The sequence below is a fragment of the Brassica napus genome, chromosome C7, assembly GCF_020379485.1.
Source record: "Brassica napus cultivar Da-Ae chromosome C7, Da-Ae, whole genome shotgun sequence".
Taxonomy (NCBI): Eukaryota; Viridiplantae; Streptophyta; class Magnoliopsida; order Brassicales; family Brassicaceae; genus Brassica; species Brassica napus.
The window spans coordinates 54,568,953-54,585,590 of record NC_063450.1 but is presented as its reverse complement, the minus strand read 5'-3'; the positions used below and the strand labels follow the sequence as shown (position 1 = coordinate 54,585,590).

Here is a 16,638-nt window from a genome sequence, read left to right as displayed (position 1 = left end):
AATATTAACAAACCAGTTTTCTTGTCCATATCATATTCCAAGTGACCTTTTTGATATGCTTGATCATACCGTACAAGTACATGCAAATGGCTTAGCATGGTTAAATTATTAAGACACTACAAGGAAGTCAAAAGAAAGAAACCAACAAACACACTCATACATCAAGAATCAGTTTATCAATCATAAGATTGTAAAGCGTTATTGATAATATATTGCAACACATTAGCAGTGATTTAACTCTTACATCATTAATTCAAGTTGAACGTCTCTTAGCAACTTTGACTTTAAGTCCATGCTTCATCGACAACATAAAACCAAGAACTGGCTCAATCTTCTGCCCTTTGATAACCTCAACGTCATACTTTTGTAATATCTCCACGACCACCATCTTCATCTGAGTGATAGCTAAATGCTTACCTAGACAAGTTCTTGGACCAGAGTTAAACGCTATAAACTTGGAGGAAGGCTCATGTCTTAGACCTCCATTCTCAGCAATCCATCTCTCTGGCTTGAATTTGAATGCGTCTTTCCCCCAAACCGCTCTCATCCTCCCCAGCGCATAAAGACATATAATAATCTTAGAGTTCGCATCGACCTTATGCCCACTTGGAAGCACATCTGATTTGACAGGAGACTTGCGCCCGAAGGAAACTGGTGGATAGAGTCTCATTGCTTCAAACAAGGCACCTTGTAAATACACCAACTTGTCCAGATTCTCTTGGCCATTCCCTGTTCTTGGTAGATCAGTGTCGATGATCTCTTGACGAATCTTGGCTACCACATGTGGATTTTCAGAGAGAAGCCAGAAGAACCAAGAGAGAGTGAAGGCGATTGTGTCTCTCCCCGCTATAATGAAGGTTAAGATAGTGTCTCTAAGGAACTTATCATCACTCGGATTCAAGAGCTTGTACTTTGTTGTATCCAGCTTCATCAAGGAAGTTAAGAGATCCTCACCTTCTCCATTGGTCATATCAAGAAGCCCTTGTGATTTGGTGATCTCTTCTCTCTTGGCTGATATGTATTTGGAGCACACACGGTCAAAAGTTGCGTTAGCTTGACTCATCTTCTTCTCTTGTCCCAAACCCATCCAGTTCTGCATCTTCCACAAGAACCTAGGCTTAACATGCCTACTCAAAATCCCTTTTCCAGTATCGTCGAGAGCCTTAGCTAATTCATCCTCATGCATCTCAATAGAGAGACTACTAGGATCAGAACCGGTTATAAGGATTAACGTTGTATCGAAAGTGAGTCTTCCAAACACATCTTGCAAGTCCACAGCTGTTCCTTCCACAGCAAAATGATTGAGAAGAGGAACAAGCCCACACTTGAGTTTACTCGTCATGGTACTCACTGAAAACCTTTGAAACTCTTGGTGATGGAGCATGGCTTGACTAGACTTTCTCAGGTTCTTCCACATCTCTGAATCAGTGGTGAATATCCCGTCTCCGTACACGTCGAAAATCTCTTGCAACCCCGGTCCTTTGATGTAGTTTGAGAAGTTTGAGCTCATTATATGATGAATGTTGTCTGGATCAGCCGTGAGCAGCATATCCATGCCAGCGAACGGCGGTCCCTTGAAAAGAAAGGTCATGCCGGAGAATTCAAGAATCTTGACGGTGAAGTCATGTACCCGGTGGAGCGTCATGAGCAGACCGGGGAGCATGCGGAGAACCGGCAAGTTCCTAAGCAACCGGACATAACGTTTCTTGAACAGCAAGTAATGGAGGATGAGAAGGCAAAAGATGGTAAAGAGAGTTTTTGAAGCCGAACGAGTTGGTCCATGAGACGCCAACCCGGGAAAGGAATCTTCAAATAAATTTATGGAAGGCATTTGAGTAAGGCGTTTGATTAAGATACACTTCTGTGATGGTTACTTTGCTAGCAGAAGGAACTGCACTTGTTTATATGCACACTGCAGCACACACTACTTAAGCAAATTTAATTGAAGTGGGTAAATCGTGGCCCAGCTTAATAATGTTAGCAAGTTAAAAAGGAAATCGGAAATGTTTCTTGTTTTTCCTCTTTAACATGATTAAGGAAATTGTTTCTGAAATTAACTTCAGTGTTTTTATATGAACAAACTGCAAAGCAAGGTTAATGCGAATATCATAAAATTAGAAAGCATTAAATTGCCAATATGACCACCCAACATTTATTCTTGTGACAATACCACCTAACTTTTTAATACTTGGAAACTTGTCAGTATTTCACGTTTTTAACTTCCACTAATTAAAGCTTTTAAGCCAAAAAAAAAAAAAAAAAACTGATTAAAGCTTATTGAAAGCTTGAGAAAATTAGCTGGATTTACACACACTATTGTTGGTTTTGTATATTGTGCGCTGGAGGAATTTGATTGTTCCTTTTTAATTAGTTACATTTTTATTTGATTATGGATAGTAAGTCACATTTTTCGTTATTTTAACACCATACCAAAAAAAAAAAGTTCAAGACCGAACCTATATTTTTAACATAATCAAACCAAATCAAGATTTATGGTACCAGATATTTCTAAATACTCGGTTAAATTTTCATGTTATTTATTGCCACCCAAATAACTTAATGTTGTGAACTAGCAAAACCAAACCAATTTTCTAAATGTCTCAAGACCTCACATCACATGTTATCGTTGGAAAAAGATAAAAGATTATCCAATAAGACAAAAAGGTGCAGACAGTTTTTGTCTGGATCAGACAATAATACACAAAAGTACAAGAAGAGAAACGAAACCTTCTTTCTATGTGTAATGAGCTCGCTCATTATGGCTAACTTTGGTTTTTCAACGTCTCCATGAACGGCTGGTGAAATCAAATCTTTTTAACGATCTGAACAACATCCTCGTCCTCGAGCTCGTGTTCCTAAAAAAAAAAAAATAGAAAACGAGCGGTAGCTAGCCTGTCAGTTAGGGATATTGCAATGAGTTTACCAAAAAGATATGAATCTGAGAAAATAGTAACTATGGAAATCTCGGCACTTTTCAAGTTAAAAAAAAATTATAGAGTTTGCAAGTAGACTGACCCTTCCAACTCTCTGTGGCTTGTGTTTGGCACTCGAACCCCATACCAAAGCGCTGGATTGGGAAAATCATTACTACTCATAAGCGATGCTCTCGAGCAAGAAACTATTACACTGAGAAACATAACAACAGTAAAGTTATATTTACTTACTACTTGAATTGTTTAAGCATGTCTTTGTGAATCCGGATGCAGAAGTCCTCAACAGTCCGCTTCTTGGAAGACAAGATAACAGGGTCATCATAATCCGGATTCATTGCCTTTGGTTTTGTGTAGATTCGGGTTAGATTCAAGTATTCCCATATCTTATCGAGAAGACCATCAAGATTCCACTCCAGATGCGCACTGCAGGATTATTATATTTCAATGAGAACAACTTAATGAGAACTAGGCCTTGAAAATTAATAGCATTTACCTGATAGGACAGTAATGAGGAAGTTTGTCCAAAATTTCAAGTTCCTCGAGGGTGATTTGATCGATCTTGTTGATAGTATAGATACAGGGCATATAGATCCGACTGCCCTCGATGACATCGATGAGGTCATCAGCGGTGGCATCGTAGCGCAGAGTGATGTCAGCGTTGTGCATCCTGTACTCACTGCAGATCGCCTTTACAGTGTCGAGGTCAAGGTGGGTGGCAGTGACTGTAGACGTTAGATTGATACCACCTTTGTCTTTTTTCCTGAATGTAAGGTTAGGTGGCTCCTTGTTCAACCTATATTAGCATTAGTCCGTGATGGAGTGTCAGAATGTCTACCAGAACGGATAAAGAATTGGGGGTGTATAAAAGGTAATTAGATATACCTTATTCCGAAACCTTCGAGCTCTTTTTCAATGAGACGCTTGTGAGTAATTGGCTTTATGGCATCAAGAACTATTAAGATGCAGTTGCAAGTCCTAGCAGTACTTATAACCTGGAAAATACTTAAGCGTTAAAAACGAACCAACGAGGGTCAAATAACACCAGAAGTTTTATGCACGACGATTTACCTGTCGTCCTCTACCTTTTCCGTCCTTGGCACCCTCGATAATACCAGGAAGATCTAATAACTGCAAGGCCATTAAAAGAGGCCACAGAAAGGAGAATCATCAACATCCAATGAAGAATTTACATCAAGTTATTAAAAGATAAAGCAGACATAGGAGTGAGACTCAGGGGAATAAAATTAAAGTCTAGGACATGGCATATATAAGCTAGTTATTGCATTGTTCTTCAAAAAATTCCACGGTATATGATACGAGACAACTTGAGAAGCGAGCACATCATCAATATTAAGAAAAGGGACATAGATGTAGACAGATACAGTACCTGAATTTTAGCTCCACGGTATGTAATAACACCGGGAATGCATGTTAATGTTGTGAACTCATAAGAAGCAACCTGGAAAAAAAAGATTCAGAAACTTAGAAACTAGAGCATCGGCCAAAACACAGTTCTAACTCCAATTACATGAAGGGAAAATGGGAAATTGACAACCAGATAAAAAGGAAAGGCAAGATGCAAGTACAAACCTCGGAAAAAGTTCCGGTGAGCTTGTTCAAGAGGGTAGATTTGCCAACGGAAGGAAAACCAACAAGTCCAACTCTAGAATCTCCGCTTTTAGTGACATCAAAACCTTCGCCAGCAGCAGCGCCACCACCTTTGGTAGGTGGTGCAAGTAGGTCCCTTCGTAGCTTAGCAAGTTTGGCCTGCGAGAAGTGGATCAATGTAATTTAAGGACAAGCTAATGGCGCGGGGAAAAAGTACCAAAAGATTTCAATAAATAGATAGTATGAAATCATATTTAGACCACAAGTTACAATACTTGTCCATGTGTCTATACAAACATATGTCACTGCAACATGAAATATACATTTGAACTGTAGGAAAACATCAAGCCACTCACTCATTCAAACCTCATTTTAAGCTACAAAAAAAAAAAAAAAAAAAGAAAACTAGAAAATGAAATAGATAATGAGGAGAAAAAAATTGAACCTTTAACAAACCGAGATGATGAGCGGTGGCTTTATTCTTCTGTGTCCTCCCCATCTGCCACATATACAGAATAAATCACCCATTACAGCTCTCTCTATGCATATCCAAACTTGAAGAAGAGCACAAAGTGAAAAAGAGTCATAGAACATTGCCTCATCTTCGATTTCTTTGATCTTCTGCATAATAGTCGACATTTTTGCAGGGCGAGCTCACGGATACAGCGTCAAGGCAACAGTTTAAACGCGAGTGAGAGGGAGACAGAACACCGGTATCAGATGTCGAAAGTGACGACGACGGACGAGAGGAAGCAGACAAATCCTCCCAGGGTTTTCTTAGAACCGAAAGTAATTATAACTGGGCCTGATCCAACACGATTTTGGGCCCATATAATAACTATATGATAAAAGAGAACATTAGTTTGGTTAAACACTGTTATGGTTTTTTTTTTAGTCTAGCTGAATTAAAAGTCAGGTTAAACAATTCTAATGAATTTATTATACAACATAACGTTTTCAGGCGGGCAGCATCTCCCCTCGTAAACCAGTTTCTTCTTGAGATTGGCCATTGCTGCTTCTTTCTTCATCGGATTGAACTTGTATTGTGTATCACTTACTTTCTAGGCTTCTCCACTTCTGGTTCAATCTAGGACAAAAGTATGATTCAGAACATCACAGTCTCGTCTTACTGTTTCTGCTTCTTTTTATCATTGCTGCTTAGCTTCATCTCCTGCAACTTCATCAACGCAGAGACTAACTCTTTCTTCATTGATCCAATCAGGCTTGATACCTCTCCTGATTGCCTCACCATGACCAATCACTCATCGAAATTCCCCACAATTCTACTATTGGTCTGTTAATCATATAGAGCCAATCACTCAACAGAAAATGAACTATTGTATGGTTACTTAACTAAACCATTTTATCTGCAGGAGCAAATCGTCTAACACTTCATAAATCTGATTCGCCTTGCGGTGAGATTTATCCTTGGACAAAAAGATATGAACCTCGTTATCAATCAGAATCCAACTACGTCCCGGTTCTTTCACCACACCATCAAACTTCATTCTTTCTCTTACCTTCTTTGCGTCAGCCCACATACCCTTTGACGCGTAGATATTAGAAAGCAAAGTAAAAGATCCACTGTCCGTTGGATCAGACGCAATAGCCATTTCAGCAGCATGCTCGGCTAACTTGATGTTACCAGTCTTTGCGCATCCACTCAGCAAGCTCCTCCATACTATAGCTGGTGGTTTTTCTGGCATTTTCTCAATTAACTGCCTTGCTTCTTCTAATCTACCAGCACGGCTTAATAGAGATACCATACAAACATAGTGTTCTGTTTCTGGTTCAATCCCAAGTCGGAGCATAACCTCAAACTGCTCAAGCCCATCTTCCACGAGACCACCATGGCTGCACGCTGATAAAACTCCCACGAAGGTGATGTAGTTAGGCTCTATTCCTTCATTCATCATTCTCTCCAGCATCTGAAGAGCTTTTCTGCCTTCTCCGTGATTCGCATAAGATGAGATAACAGAGTTCCAACAAACCACATCTCTCGAAGATGCTGAACTAAAAGCCTTATAAGCATCCTCCGGACTTCCACATTTGGAATACATATCTAGTAGAGCATTTGTAATATACGAGTTACGTTCCAAGCCTCTTTTCATAATCTGGCAGTGGAACTCTTGACCTAATTGAAGACTAGCCAGGTTACCAGCTGCTGTAACCATGTCGGCGAAAGTAAACTCGTCAGGTCTTTCCCTTGATAACTGTAGTTCCGAAAACAGATGGAGAGCTTCTTCATTCTCTGAGTGTTGAACATAACCTGAAAACATTGAGTTCCAGACAACAAGATCTTTCTCTTCCATCTCATCAAACACAAGCCTAGAATCCTCGATGGAGTAGCAATTTGAGTAACCATCAATCAAAGCACTTGCAGCGAATATATCTAAGTTTACACTATATTTGAACATGAGTCCATGGATTTGTCTGCTAAGTTCCAAGCCTGATAAAGAAGCAGATGCACGTAGAAGGCTAACAAAAGTCAATAGGCTAGGTCGAATCAGTCGTGACCTCATATCACCAAAGATGTTGAATGCATCATGTAGCTCACCTTGCGTCCCAAGTCTCGAGTAACCTTCAATCATTGCATTATATAAAACCACATCATCACCGCCGAAAAGATCAAAAACTTTTCTGGCATCGTTCAAACAATCGCATTTCGCGTACATGTCGATCAAGCTGTTGGTCACATAGCTATCATTGCCAAGGTTAGCTTTGATAGTGTATGCATGAACATGTCTTCCATACTCCAGAGCATGAAGTGAGGCACAAGATGTGAGTATGCTAGAGCAAGCATAGACATCTGGCTTCAAACCAAACTTCGAAATTCCAGAAAACAATTCCATTGCTTCCTTATGAACAGAGTTCTGCTTATAACCAGACAGTATCGTGGTCCACGATGTGATGTCTGCATTCCACATCCCATCGAATAACTTACGAGCACATGTAACTCTGCCAGACTTCACATAAGAATCCATAAGCACATTCATCAGTGAGGCGTCCATCTCATGTCCATGTCTCAAGATGTGAGCATGAATCTGCTTCCCACCTTCCACAAAAGAAAGTATTGTACACGCGCTTAGAACCGTCGAAAGGATGTAACCATCAGGAACAACGTTACTCTCCATTAGTTGATAAAAGAGCTGCAACGACACGTAGCTTCTTCCCATTTTGGCATACCCTTTGATCATAGTCGTCCAAGTCACTGTAGATTTCTCTGGTAAAGCATCAAACACAAGCCTTGCACAATCGATATCACCTTCCTTGAGATAAAAACCAATCAACAAGGTACCAACGTAAACATCCCGATCAAACCCACTCTTAAAGATAAAACTTTGCAACTGAAACACCATCAGCGAACGTCCACTACTAACATGTAAGCAAGCTTGGATGAAACTCGACAAGATATACTCGTTGGGGCTATTTTTTCTACTTCTCCAGAACTCTAAGAAAACCTCCAAAGACTCTTCGTAAAGCCCATGATGGTTACAAGCTGAAACCATGGTAGACCAAGTAACTAAGTTTCTGTCAGACATTCTGTCGAATACTTTACGAGCATAAACCATATCACCAGCTTGCGAATACGATTTCATCAGAATGTTGTTTAGATACGTGTCTGAATCAAATCCCGAGACGATGAACTGACCATGAACTGCATTGTGATGGAGCAATGGATCATCTGATGCACGAAGCTGCAAGAGACGAGCGAATTCGCGCCTTCCTCTGATTCCTAATGTAGAAGGAAAATCAATGTCTATAAACTCCAGGAGACGTGAAGCAGAAGAGGATGACGAAGAGTAGAAACGTATCGCTTCTTGCACTTTGCGCCAGGAGTAGCCATGGTTTCTCATTTTACTGAGAGAGAGAGGAAGAAAGAACATTGTTGAGAAACCATAATTTCATAAAATAAACATTCTGCCGTTTGATATTTTAAGTGAAGAAAGGACGGTGGATACGATAGCCAAAAACGGCACACAGTTATGCTACCAACCCATGGAGAAAAGTCACAAGACCATTGTAGGATGACTCTCTGCTCCACGTACTAGCATTTGGCTTGATGATGAATCAGGAGATACATACACTGGTAATGCTCTATGATTGTTACTTTTGAAAAAAAATGTTTTATCTTTCTCTTTGGTTTTTGAACATTTGTTACTTCACATAGGCTTTAAATCGTCTCTTCACCTTCCATGTTCTAATAGCTTTGGACTACAAATGCAATTCTGAAGTAGGAGAAGAGTCTTACTCTTTACAAGAGAAAAAATCCAGCTAATTAAACAGTATATGACTTGGAAACTCTAAGAACAACATCAAACCACTCAATCTCACCAAAAATATCATATACGTCATGGCTTTCAAGGCTAACCTCTGCGCACCAAATCATTTTGTTCTTAGAACCACTCCCAGGCACAAAAGTATCCCACAAAACAGCCATCTTACCACCATAATCCGCCAAGCTAACACGGCTGTAACATAGAAACTTAACCAACCTTTCCAAACCCATCAACTTCCTCCAGAATCTTCCTTTATAGTCATACCATTTGAACTCTCTATCCCTTTCGTGATAATACAACAATATGTTCTTTATCACACAATAAGAAACCCACGCTCGACCTATATCCATTTCCGTTCCTACCGAGTCCCATCTACCTTCTCTAGGGTCGTAAGCTACATGACTCGCACCTCCTAACAAGTGAAACTTTCCTTCGATCCCTATGCCTTTGTATACAAGTCTCTCGCATCCACCAGTGCCATGACTTGCCTCAGACTCCCAACTTTGAGTATTTGGGTCGAACACCTCTATACAGTTCAGCGAATCGCAATCTTCGCAGCCTCCCGCTACGTATATTTTCCCATCAAGAACACTAGCCGTGGGGTAGTTACGAGCCACACGCATGGGAGGAGCCATGCGCCACGTGTCAGACCGACAATCCAAGAAGGAGACTCTGGAGGAAGGCGCATCGTTGATAGGACCTCCGATAGCGTATATGTTCGAGTCAACAGTGACCACACTCGACCAATGAGCAGGAGGGGGAGGAGCATGGCTAGATGAAACCGGGACCAGTAAATGGCCACCTGAGAAGTTTGTTAGTTTACGATCTGGTACACGGCAGAGGGTGAACCATCGGAGGTTAGAGTCGGTGAGTGATCGCAAGCACACGTAAAGACAACTCTCTGTGCGGTTGAGGAAAGACCGGGTCTGGTATAGTTCAGGTGAAGCGATAAGAGTGCGGAAGCTCTTGGAGACGAGAGAGAAAGTTGGGTAGTAGAGTCTTGAAACGCGGCTTAGGAAGCTCAAAAGTATGTCATCAGGAAGCGACAGATCCGTGGTCGGAGGAGAGACCATCTTGTTCTGCTCATGCGGTGATGCCTCCTCGTTATTCATGGCGACAAAACCTACACGCCTTTGCGTAGTTAGACCATTCGAATCTTGTGTGTGTGTGTTTTTAATTCAGTGACGTTCAAAGAAACTATTTGATGTCTTCAAAGTAGTCTTCTTTTTCCACGCAATCTTTAAAATATGGTATTCAAAAATAAAAATGTTGGAGCAGTCAGAGAAGACTCGATAAACAAATGTTTTCACAAGTTTGACCCAGTCATCAAAGACAGCCTTGGCCAAACAAGTCTCTAAAATATATATATATTTCTGCAACTTGACCACTCATTTTCCATCAATGACAAATTCCAAAGGATAGTACAATACAGTGGCAGACCTAGGAGTATGCTTAACATATGAACCAAAAGAGATTGATTATAGGATTACCATTACAAGTGGGATGATGTCTATTGCCCACGACTACAAAAAGATTCATCACATTCAAGTCGGTCTCATATGTTAATTCATCAAACGGTAGTAGCAAGAGCAAAGTCAACGACGAATGACTTGGGGACTGTAAGCACAGTGTCATGCCATTCCACCTTGCCCCAAAGCTCTTCATCGTTGTTGCGCCTTTCAAGAGCAATGACTGCACACAAAACCAACTTGTCCTTAAATCCAGTGGAAGCCAAAACCCTCTCCCACAAAACAGCCATCTTCCCACCATAATCCGCCAATCTAGCACGATAACGAGGGAACTTAGGCAGTCCTTTCACACCTTTCAAACCCTTCCAGAGTCTTGCATTAGTGTCATACCATCTGAACCCTCCTTCAATGTAATTGCAGAGCACGTTGTCAATCACCGCAAAAGAAAACCATGGCCAATCCGTATCCATCTCCCATCCCACCCTTTCCCATTGACCTTCCTTAGGTCTGTAAGCCAAACCATTATCGCCTCCAAAGATGTATACTTTCCCATCAACCCCTGCACTATTACTTAGATATTCACAGCCACATATCTCAGCGCCAGGGCCTGGCACAAGCTCCCAAGTTTGTTTCTTTGGATCGAAAACCTCCATCCAATCAGAGAAACTGCTGCAGTCTATGCAGCCTCCTGCTACATATATCTTTCCATCAAGGACAACGGCCACTGGGTAGTTTCGCTTCACCAGCATGCTTGGACCCTCGCGCCAAGTGTTGGACCGAGAGTCCAGGATCAAGACGCTAGACGAGGGTTCCTCTGATCCGCCAAAGTTGTAGATATCTGAACCAAGCGTCACGAGACCTGACCAGTTCGCAGGACCAGAATGGGGAGTTGGGAGCTTAGCTAAAACATACCCACTTGACTTCTTCTTCTTCTTCTTCAGCTTCATGGTGTCGCCATTTGTGGTTAGGGTTCGGTCAGGTTTCCGGCAGAGGGTGTACCAGCGAGGGATAGGGTCGGGATCGGAAAGTAGGCACACATAGAGACAACTCTCCTTGCGGCCTAAAGAGGAGCGGGTCTTGTAAAGCTCAGGCGAAGCGAGGATAGATTGAAAGGTCTTCGAGACGAGTGAGAGAGTCGGGTAGTACAATCTCGAGACGCGTGCAAAGCAGCTGAGTAACAAATCATCGGGAAGCGAAGGGTTTGGGGTAGATTGCGGCGTCGGCTTCTTCTTCTTGGTTGTACTCATCCTCTTCCTCTTCTTCTTCTCCTCGGGAGACGACATTGTCGGAAAGAACAATCGATCAAACTCCGCACTGTCTCTTTCGGAGCTACAGAAAACTGTGAGGGGGTGGTTCAGTTTATGGGCTTAATGGGCCTGAAACATAGGTTACACCGTGTATCAGTTGTGGGCTCCGTTTACCAAAATCCTCTGTATCCCATCTTAATGGGCCTACTTTATGGGCATCCAAACCTATATTAGTACACTATAATTTTGGGTATTAATTATTGCGGAGTATATGCAGTTGGGCATTTAAAAGTAAATAAAATAAAATAAATGTAATTAAGAAGCGACGAGAATTGAAACAGATCTAATCACCGACTCTCCTCTCGTCTTCTTCTCTTGCTCTCTCGCATCCACCCTTCTCTGGTAATGCTACTGCTCCTCGCCGTGAACTGATCTGATCCCGATCCGAGGTGAATCTCTATTTCTCCTCCTCCTCATTTTAAGAATCTCGATCTAACCGTCAGATCTGTTTGCGATTTCGCTTTGGATTACGTTTTTTGCATTTGCGCTGTGAAATGACTCGTTTCCTCTTTCTGTGATCTAGATTGTGAAATGTTGACGAAGTTCGAGACGAAGAGTAACAGAGTTAAGGGCCTCACCTTCCACCCTAAGCGACCATGGATCCTCGCCAGTTTGCACAGTGGTGTGATCCAGCTCTGGGATTATCGTATGGGTACTCTGATCGATCGGTTCGACGAGCACGAAGGTCCTGTTCGTGGTGTTCATTTTCACAATTCTCAGCCTCTCTTCGTCTCCGGAGGTAGTATACGCTTCGCTAATCTCAACATTACCTTCATATAGATTTTGAGCTACAAGTATATGATCAGTCTACTTAGTAGTGTTCTCGATTTGTAGATCTAGCTTTGAAGAGGATTATTTGTTGTTGTTGTTGATATTCCTCGGTTTATTGGATCCCATGTTAGTCCAAGCTGTAGTGATAAATGCTTATCATAAGTTAAATTTGTTGCATAAAATATGGTTTCTTGATAATTGTAGGTAGTCAATTGAAATCAGATCTCATGTTATGTGTGCTTACTAGTGTTATGGACATAAGCATGAAATGAATATATGTAATTGCAGTTTTCTTGGATTCTTCTTCATTACGATTATTTTCTAATCCTTGATGGCATTGACAACATTGTGTGTTTGCAGGTGATGATTACAAGATTAAAGTTTGGAACCACAAAACACACAGGTGCCTCTTCACCCTTCTCGGCCATCTCGACTATATCCGCACTGTCCAATTTCACCACGAGAACCCGTGGATTGTGAGTGCTAGTGACGATCAGACTATCCGCATTTGGAACTGGCAGTCACGGACTTGTATCTCTGTCTTGACTGGCCACAATCATTATGTCATGTGTGCTTCTTTCCATCCTAAAGAAGACCTTGTCGTATCAGCATCTCTGGATCAGACTGTCCGTGTCTGGGATATTGGTTCTCTTAAGAAGAAGACAGTATCTCCTGCTGATGACCTCATGCGATTTACGCAGATGAACTCTGATCTTTTTGGTGGTGTTGACGCTATTGTTAAGTATGTCCTCGAAGGTCATGATAGAGGAGTAAACTGGGCTTCTTTTCATCCCACTCTTCCTCTCATCGTCTCTGGTGCGGATGACCGCCAAGTGAAGCTGTGGCGTATGAATGGTAATTTTACTTTAAAAGTCTATCTTTTGGACACTAAACTGCAGTTCTTGTAATAGCGGAGTTGATGTAGTAATTAATGCGTTCTTTTCAATTTTATTGCAGAAACTAAAGCTTGGGAGGTGGATACACTGCGAGGTCACATGAATAACGTTTCTTCTGTTATGTTCCATGCAAAACAGGACATAATTGTATCCAACTCTGAGGATAAAAGTATTCGTGTCTGGGATGCTACCAAGCGAACTGGAATCCAAACATTTCGCCGGGAACATGATCGGTTCTGGATTCTTGCAGTTCACCCTGAGATCAATTTACTGGCAGCGGGGCATGACAATGGTATGATCGTGTTCAAACTTGAGAGAGAACGTCCTGCATTTGCTGTGAGTGGTGATTCTCTGTTCTATGCCAAAGATAGATTTTTGAGGTACTACGAATATTCAACCCAGAAAGATGCCCAAGTTATCCCTATAAGGCGTCCTGGTACACCAAGCTTGAATCAAAGTCCAAGGACTCTATCATACAGTCCGACGGAAAATGCAGTTCTGATCTGCTCAGATCTGGATGGTGGCTCGTACGAGTTGTACATCATACCGAAAGATAGTGTTGGCAGGAGTGACGTTGTGCAAGATGCAAAGAGGGGGACAGGTGGTTCTGCTGTATTCATTGCCCGTAACCGCTTTGCTGTTCTTGAGAAAAGCACCAGCCAGGTGCTAGTCAAGAATCTCAAGAATGAGGTGGTTAAGAAGAGTTCCCTGCCAATACCCACAGATGCTATCTTTTATGCTGGGACTGGAAATCTGCTTTGTAGATCAGAGGATAAAGTGGTAATATTTGACCTTCAGCAAAGGCTTGTTCTTGGTGAACTTCAGACACCGTTTGTTAGGTATGTTGTTTGGTCCAATGATATGGAGAATGTTGCTTTGCTCAGCAAACACACTATCATTATTGCGAGCAAAAAACTTGTCCTCCAGTGCACACTTCATGAGACAATACGTGTGAAGAGTGGAGCTTGGGATGACAATGGTGTCTTCATCTACACAACTTTGAACCATATCAAGTACTGTCTTCCTAATGGAGATAGCGGGATCATCCGAACCCTGGATGTGCCTATCTATATCACCAAGGTTTCTGGAAACACAATCTTTTGCTTGGACCGGGATGGGAAAAACAGGGCAATCACCATCAATGCAACTGAATACATTTTCAAGCTTGCACTGCTGAGAAAGAGATATGATCATGTCATGAGCATGATAAAGAACTCCCAGCTCTGTGGACAGGCTATGATTGCTTACCTGCAGCAGAAAGGATTCCCTGAAGTTGCCCTCCATTTTGTTGAAGACGAGAGAGTCCGATTCAACCTGGCTCTTGAAAGTGGCAACATCAGCGTCGCTGTGGCGTCCGCTACAGAGATTAATGAGAAAGAGCAGTGGTATAGACTTGGAGTGGAGGCTCTTCGCCAAGGTAATGCTGGAATTGTTGAATTTGCGTACCAGCAAACGAAGAACTTTGAGAGGTTATCTTTTCTTTACCTCATTACTGGTAAGTTGGACAAGCTTTCAAAGTTGATGAAGATTGCAGAAGTGAAGAACAACGTGATGGGTCAGTTTCACAATGCTCTCTACCTAGGAGATGTTAAAGAGCGTGTCAAGATACTTGAGAATGCTGGTCATTTGCCTCTCGCTTATATCACTGCTTCGGTTCATGGTTTAACGGACACTGCTGAGCGACTTGCGACTGAGCTAGGAGACAACGTGCCCTCGTTACCTGAGGGGAAAACTCCGTCGCTTTTAATGCCACCATCTCCCGTCATGTGTGGTGGTGATTGGCCTCTTCTAAGAGTTATGAAGGGAATATTTGAAGGCGGACTTGAGAGTGCGGCCAGAGGAGGTGCTGTTGATGAAGATGAAGAAGATGTTGGTGGTGATTGGGGTGAGGGCCTCGACATGGTCGATGTTGATGGAATGGAGAACAGAGACATCGAAGCCATTTTGGCGGAAGCAGAAGGAGCAGAAGATGAAAATGATGAAGAAGGTGGATGGGGTGAACTAGAGGGCTTAGACCTCCCACCAGAGCTTGACACTCCTAAGGCCTCTGCTAACGCACGTTCGTCCGTCTTCGTGACACCTACTCAAGGTATGCCCGTAAGCCATATTTGGAGCCAGAAAACCTCCCTTGCTGCTGAGCAAGCTGCAGCGGGAAGCTTCGACACTGCAATGCGTCTGCTCAACAGACAGCTTGGCATAAAGAACTTTGCTCCCTTGAAATCGATGTTTATTGATTTGTTCAGTGGCAGCCATAGCTACCTGCGTGCCTTTTCTTCATCTCCTGTGGTTCCACTTGCCATTGAACGTGGATGGACCGAGTCAAACAGTCCCAACGTCCGTGGCCCACCAGCTCTTGTTTATGATTTTTCTCAACAAGAAGAGAAGCTCAAATCTGGCTACAAAGCCACAACAAGTGGGAAATTGACTGAGGCTCTCCGTCTCTTCCTCTCTATCCTCCACACCATCCCTCTAGTGGTGGTCGAGTCAAGAAGTGAAGTAGATGAGGTTAAGGAACTAGTCATAATCGTTAAAGAATATGTCCTCGGTCTTAAAATGGAGCTTAAGAGAAGAGAGACGAAAGATGATCCAGTGAGGCAGCAGGAGCTCGCTGCTTACTTCACACACTGCAACCTCCAATTACCTCACTTGCGTCTTGCGCTGTTTAGTGCGATGGGTGTCTGCTACAAGTCAAAGAACCTCGCCACTGCCTATAACTTCGCCAAGAGATTGTTGGAAACAAACCCAGTGGAGAGCCAGGCGAAGACGGCTAGACAAATTGTTCAAGCCGCTGAACGCAACATGACTGATACAACCGAGCTCAACTACGACTTCAGGAACCCGTTTGTGATATGCGGGTCAACCTATGTCCCAATCTACAGAGGTCAGAAGGACGTTTCCTGTCCCTACTGCACCGCCAGGTTTGTACCGAGCCAGGAAGGAAACATATGCGGGGTCTGTGATCTTGCAGTCATTGGCGCAGACGCATCTGGTTTGATATGCTCTCCGTCTCAGGTCCGGTGATCAATTCATCCTTTTCAAACGTGAGGTAAGTGTACTAGATGCTCTATTAACTGAAAAAGATTGGTGTGCTTTTGTTTTTTGTGACTGTGTGCTTACATCTCGTTTGTCAACTTCTTCGTTGCAGGTTCTGTTACTCTTTTTGAGTCTTTCAAGTTGTTTCTTATCTTTAGTGACAACGCATGAGAGAACTTTAGCTTCTTCTCTATAATTTGGTTTGTTTGGTTTTATATTTACATTCTCCAGAACATTTCAATTACGTTTGTTGGATTTTAAAACTCGATCACTATGATGATAGAATAATAATATAGACGAATTTTGCAGAGTTTTGTAATGTTTTGCATTTGTTTCTCAGA

At 42.2% G+C, this 16,638-nt stretch overlaps 6 protein-coding genes across 6 annotated transcripts; 1 reads left to right on the top strand and 5 right to left on the bottom strand.

Annotated features, from left to right (window-relative positions):
- Window positions 1-196: 196 nt before the first annotated feature.
- On the bottom strand, window positions 197-2,376 carry LOC106411093 (alkane hydroxylase MAH1-like). Its single transcript, XM_013851778.3, has one exon. The coding sequence runs from the start codon at window positions 1,829-1,831 to the stop codon at window positions 254-256; it is 1,578 nt and encodes a 525-aa protein (XP_013707232.1). The 5' UTR covers window positions 1,832-2,376; the 3' UTR covers window positions 197-253.
- Window positions 2,377-2,513: 137 nt separating this feature from the next.
- On the bottom strand, window positions 2,514-5,332 carry LOC106411096 (developmentally-regulated G-protein 3). Its single transcript, XM_013851781.3, has 10 exons — window positions 5,139-5,332; window positions 4,987-5,040; window positions 4,524-4,700; window positions 4,321-4,392; window positions 4,002-4,061; window positions 3,816-3,925; window positions 3,427-3,726; window positions 3,165-3,356; window positions 3,016-3,067; window positions 2,514-2,855 (listed from the first exon to the last, which is right to left on the bottom strand). Exons 1-10 carry the CDS (start codon window positions 5,178-5,180, stop codon window positions 2,805-2,807), a joined length of 1,110 nt encoding a protein of 369 aa, XP_013707235.1. The 5' UTR covers window positions 5,181-5,332; the 3' UTR covers window positions 2,514-2,804.
- Window positions 5,324-8,620, bottom strand: LOC106411092 (pentatricopeptide repeat-containing protein At4g39530). The gene has a single exon (XM_013851777.3). The coding sequence runs from the start codon at window positions 8,426-8,428 to the stop codon at window positions 5,891-5,893; it is 2,538 nt and encodes an 845-aa protein (XP_013707231.1). The 5' UTR covers window positions 8,429-8,620; the 3' UTR covers window positions 5,324-5,890.
- A 29-nt stretch (window positions 8,621-8,649) lies between these two features.
- Window positions 8,650-9,956, bottom strand: LOC106411095 (F-box/kelch-repeat protein At4g39580). The gene has a single exon (XM_013851780.3). It carries the CDS (start codon window positions 9,931-9,933, stop codon window positions 8,821-8,823), a length of 1,113 nt encoding a protein of 370 aa, XP_013707234.1. The 5' UTR covers window positions 9,934-9,956; the 3' UTR covers window positions 8,650-8,820.
- A 216-nt stretch (window positions 9,957-10,172) lies between these two features.
- Window positions 10,173-11,731, bottom strand: LOC106411094 (F-box/kelch-repeat protein At4g39550-like). Its single transcript, XM_013851779.3, has one exon. The coding sequence runs from the start codon at window positions 11,571-11,573 to the stop codon at window positions 10,392-10,394; it is 1,182 nt and encodes a 393-aa protein (XP_013707233.1). The 5' UTR covers window positions 11,574-11,731; the 3' UTR covers window positions 10,173-10,391.
- Window positions 11,732-11,805: 74 nt separating this feature from the next.
- On the top strand, window positions 11,806-16,607 carry LOC106409936 (coatomer subunit alpha-2). The gene is made up of 5 exons (XM_048763457.1): window positions 11,806-11,986; window positions 12,121-12,336; window positions 12,729-13,223; window positions 13,326-16,310; window positions 16,410-16,607. The coding sequence occupies exons 2-4, from the start codon at window positions 12,129-12,131 to the stop codon at window positions 16,283-16,285; spliced, it is 3,663 nt and encodes a 1,220-aa protein (XP_048619414.1). The 5' UTR covers window positions 11,806-11,986; window positions 12,121-12,128; the 3' UTR covers window positions 16,286-16,310; window positions 16,410-16,607.
- The last annotated feature ends 31 nt before the right edge of the window (window positions 16,608-16,638 follow it).

Bases quoted from the DNA above. Each gene is read 5' to 3' on its own strand.
- LOC106411095 (XM_013851780.3), bottom strand. From the start codon at position 9,933: ATGAATAACGAGGAGGCATCACCGCATGAGCAGAACAAGATGGTCTCT.
- LOC106411096 (XM_013851781.3), bottom strand. From the start codon at position 5,180: ATGTCGACTATTATGCAGAAGATCAAAGAAATCGAAGATGAG. The intron at 3,727-3,815 runs GTATATCTAATT...ATGCTAATATAG, and splicing joins CTCGAAGGTTTCGGAATAAG to GTTGAACAAGGAGCCACCTA. The intron at 3,357-3,426 runs GTAAATGCTATT...ATAATCCTGCAG, and splicing joins CCTCATTACTGTCCTATCAG to TGCGCATCTGGAGTGGAATC.
- LOC106409936 (XM_048763457.1), top strand. From the start codon at position 12,129: ATGTTGACGAAGTTCGAGACGAAGAGTAACAGAGTTAAGGGCCTCACC. The intron at 12,337-12,728 runs GTAGTATACGCT...GTGTGTTTGCAG, and splicing joins GCCTCTCTTCGTCTCCGGAG to GTGATGATTACAAGATTAAA. The intron at 13,224-13,325 runs GTAATTTTACTT...ATTTTATTGCAG, and splicing joins GAAGCTGTGGCGTATGAATG to AAACTAAAGCTTGGGAGGTG.
- LOC106411093 (XM_013851778.3), bottom strand. From the start codon at position 1,831: ATGCCTTCCATAAATTTATTTGAAGATTCCTTTCCCGGGTTGGCGTCT.
- LOC106411092 (XM_013851777.3), bottom strand. From the start codon at position 8,428: ATGTTCTTTCTTCCTCTCTCTCTCAGTAAAATGAGAAACCATGGCTAC.
- LOC106411094 (XM_013851779.3), bottom strand. From the start codon at position 11,573: ATGTCGTCTCCCGAGGAGAAGAAGAAGAGGAAGAGGATGAGTACAACC.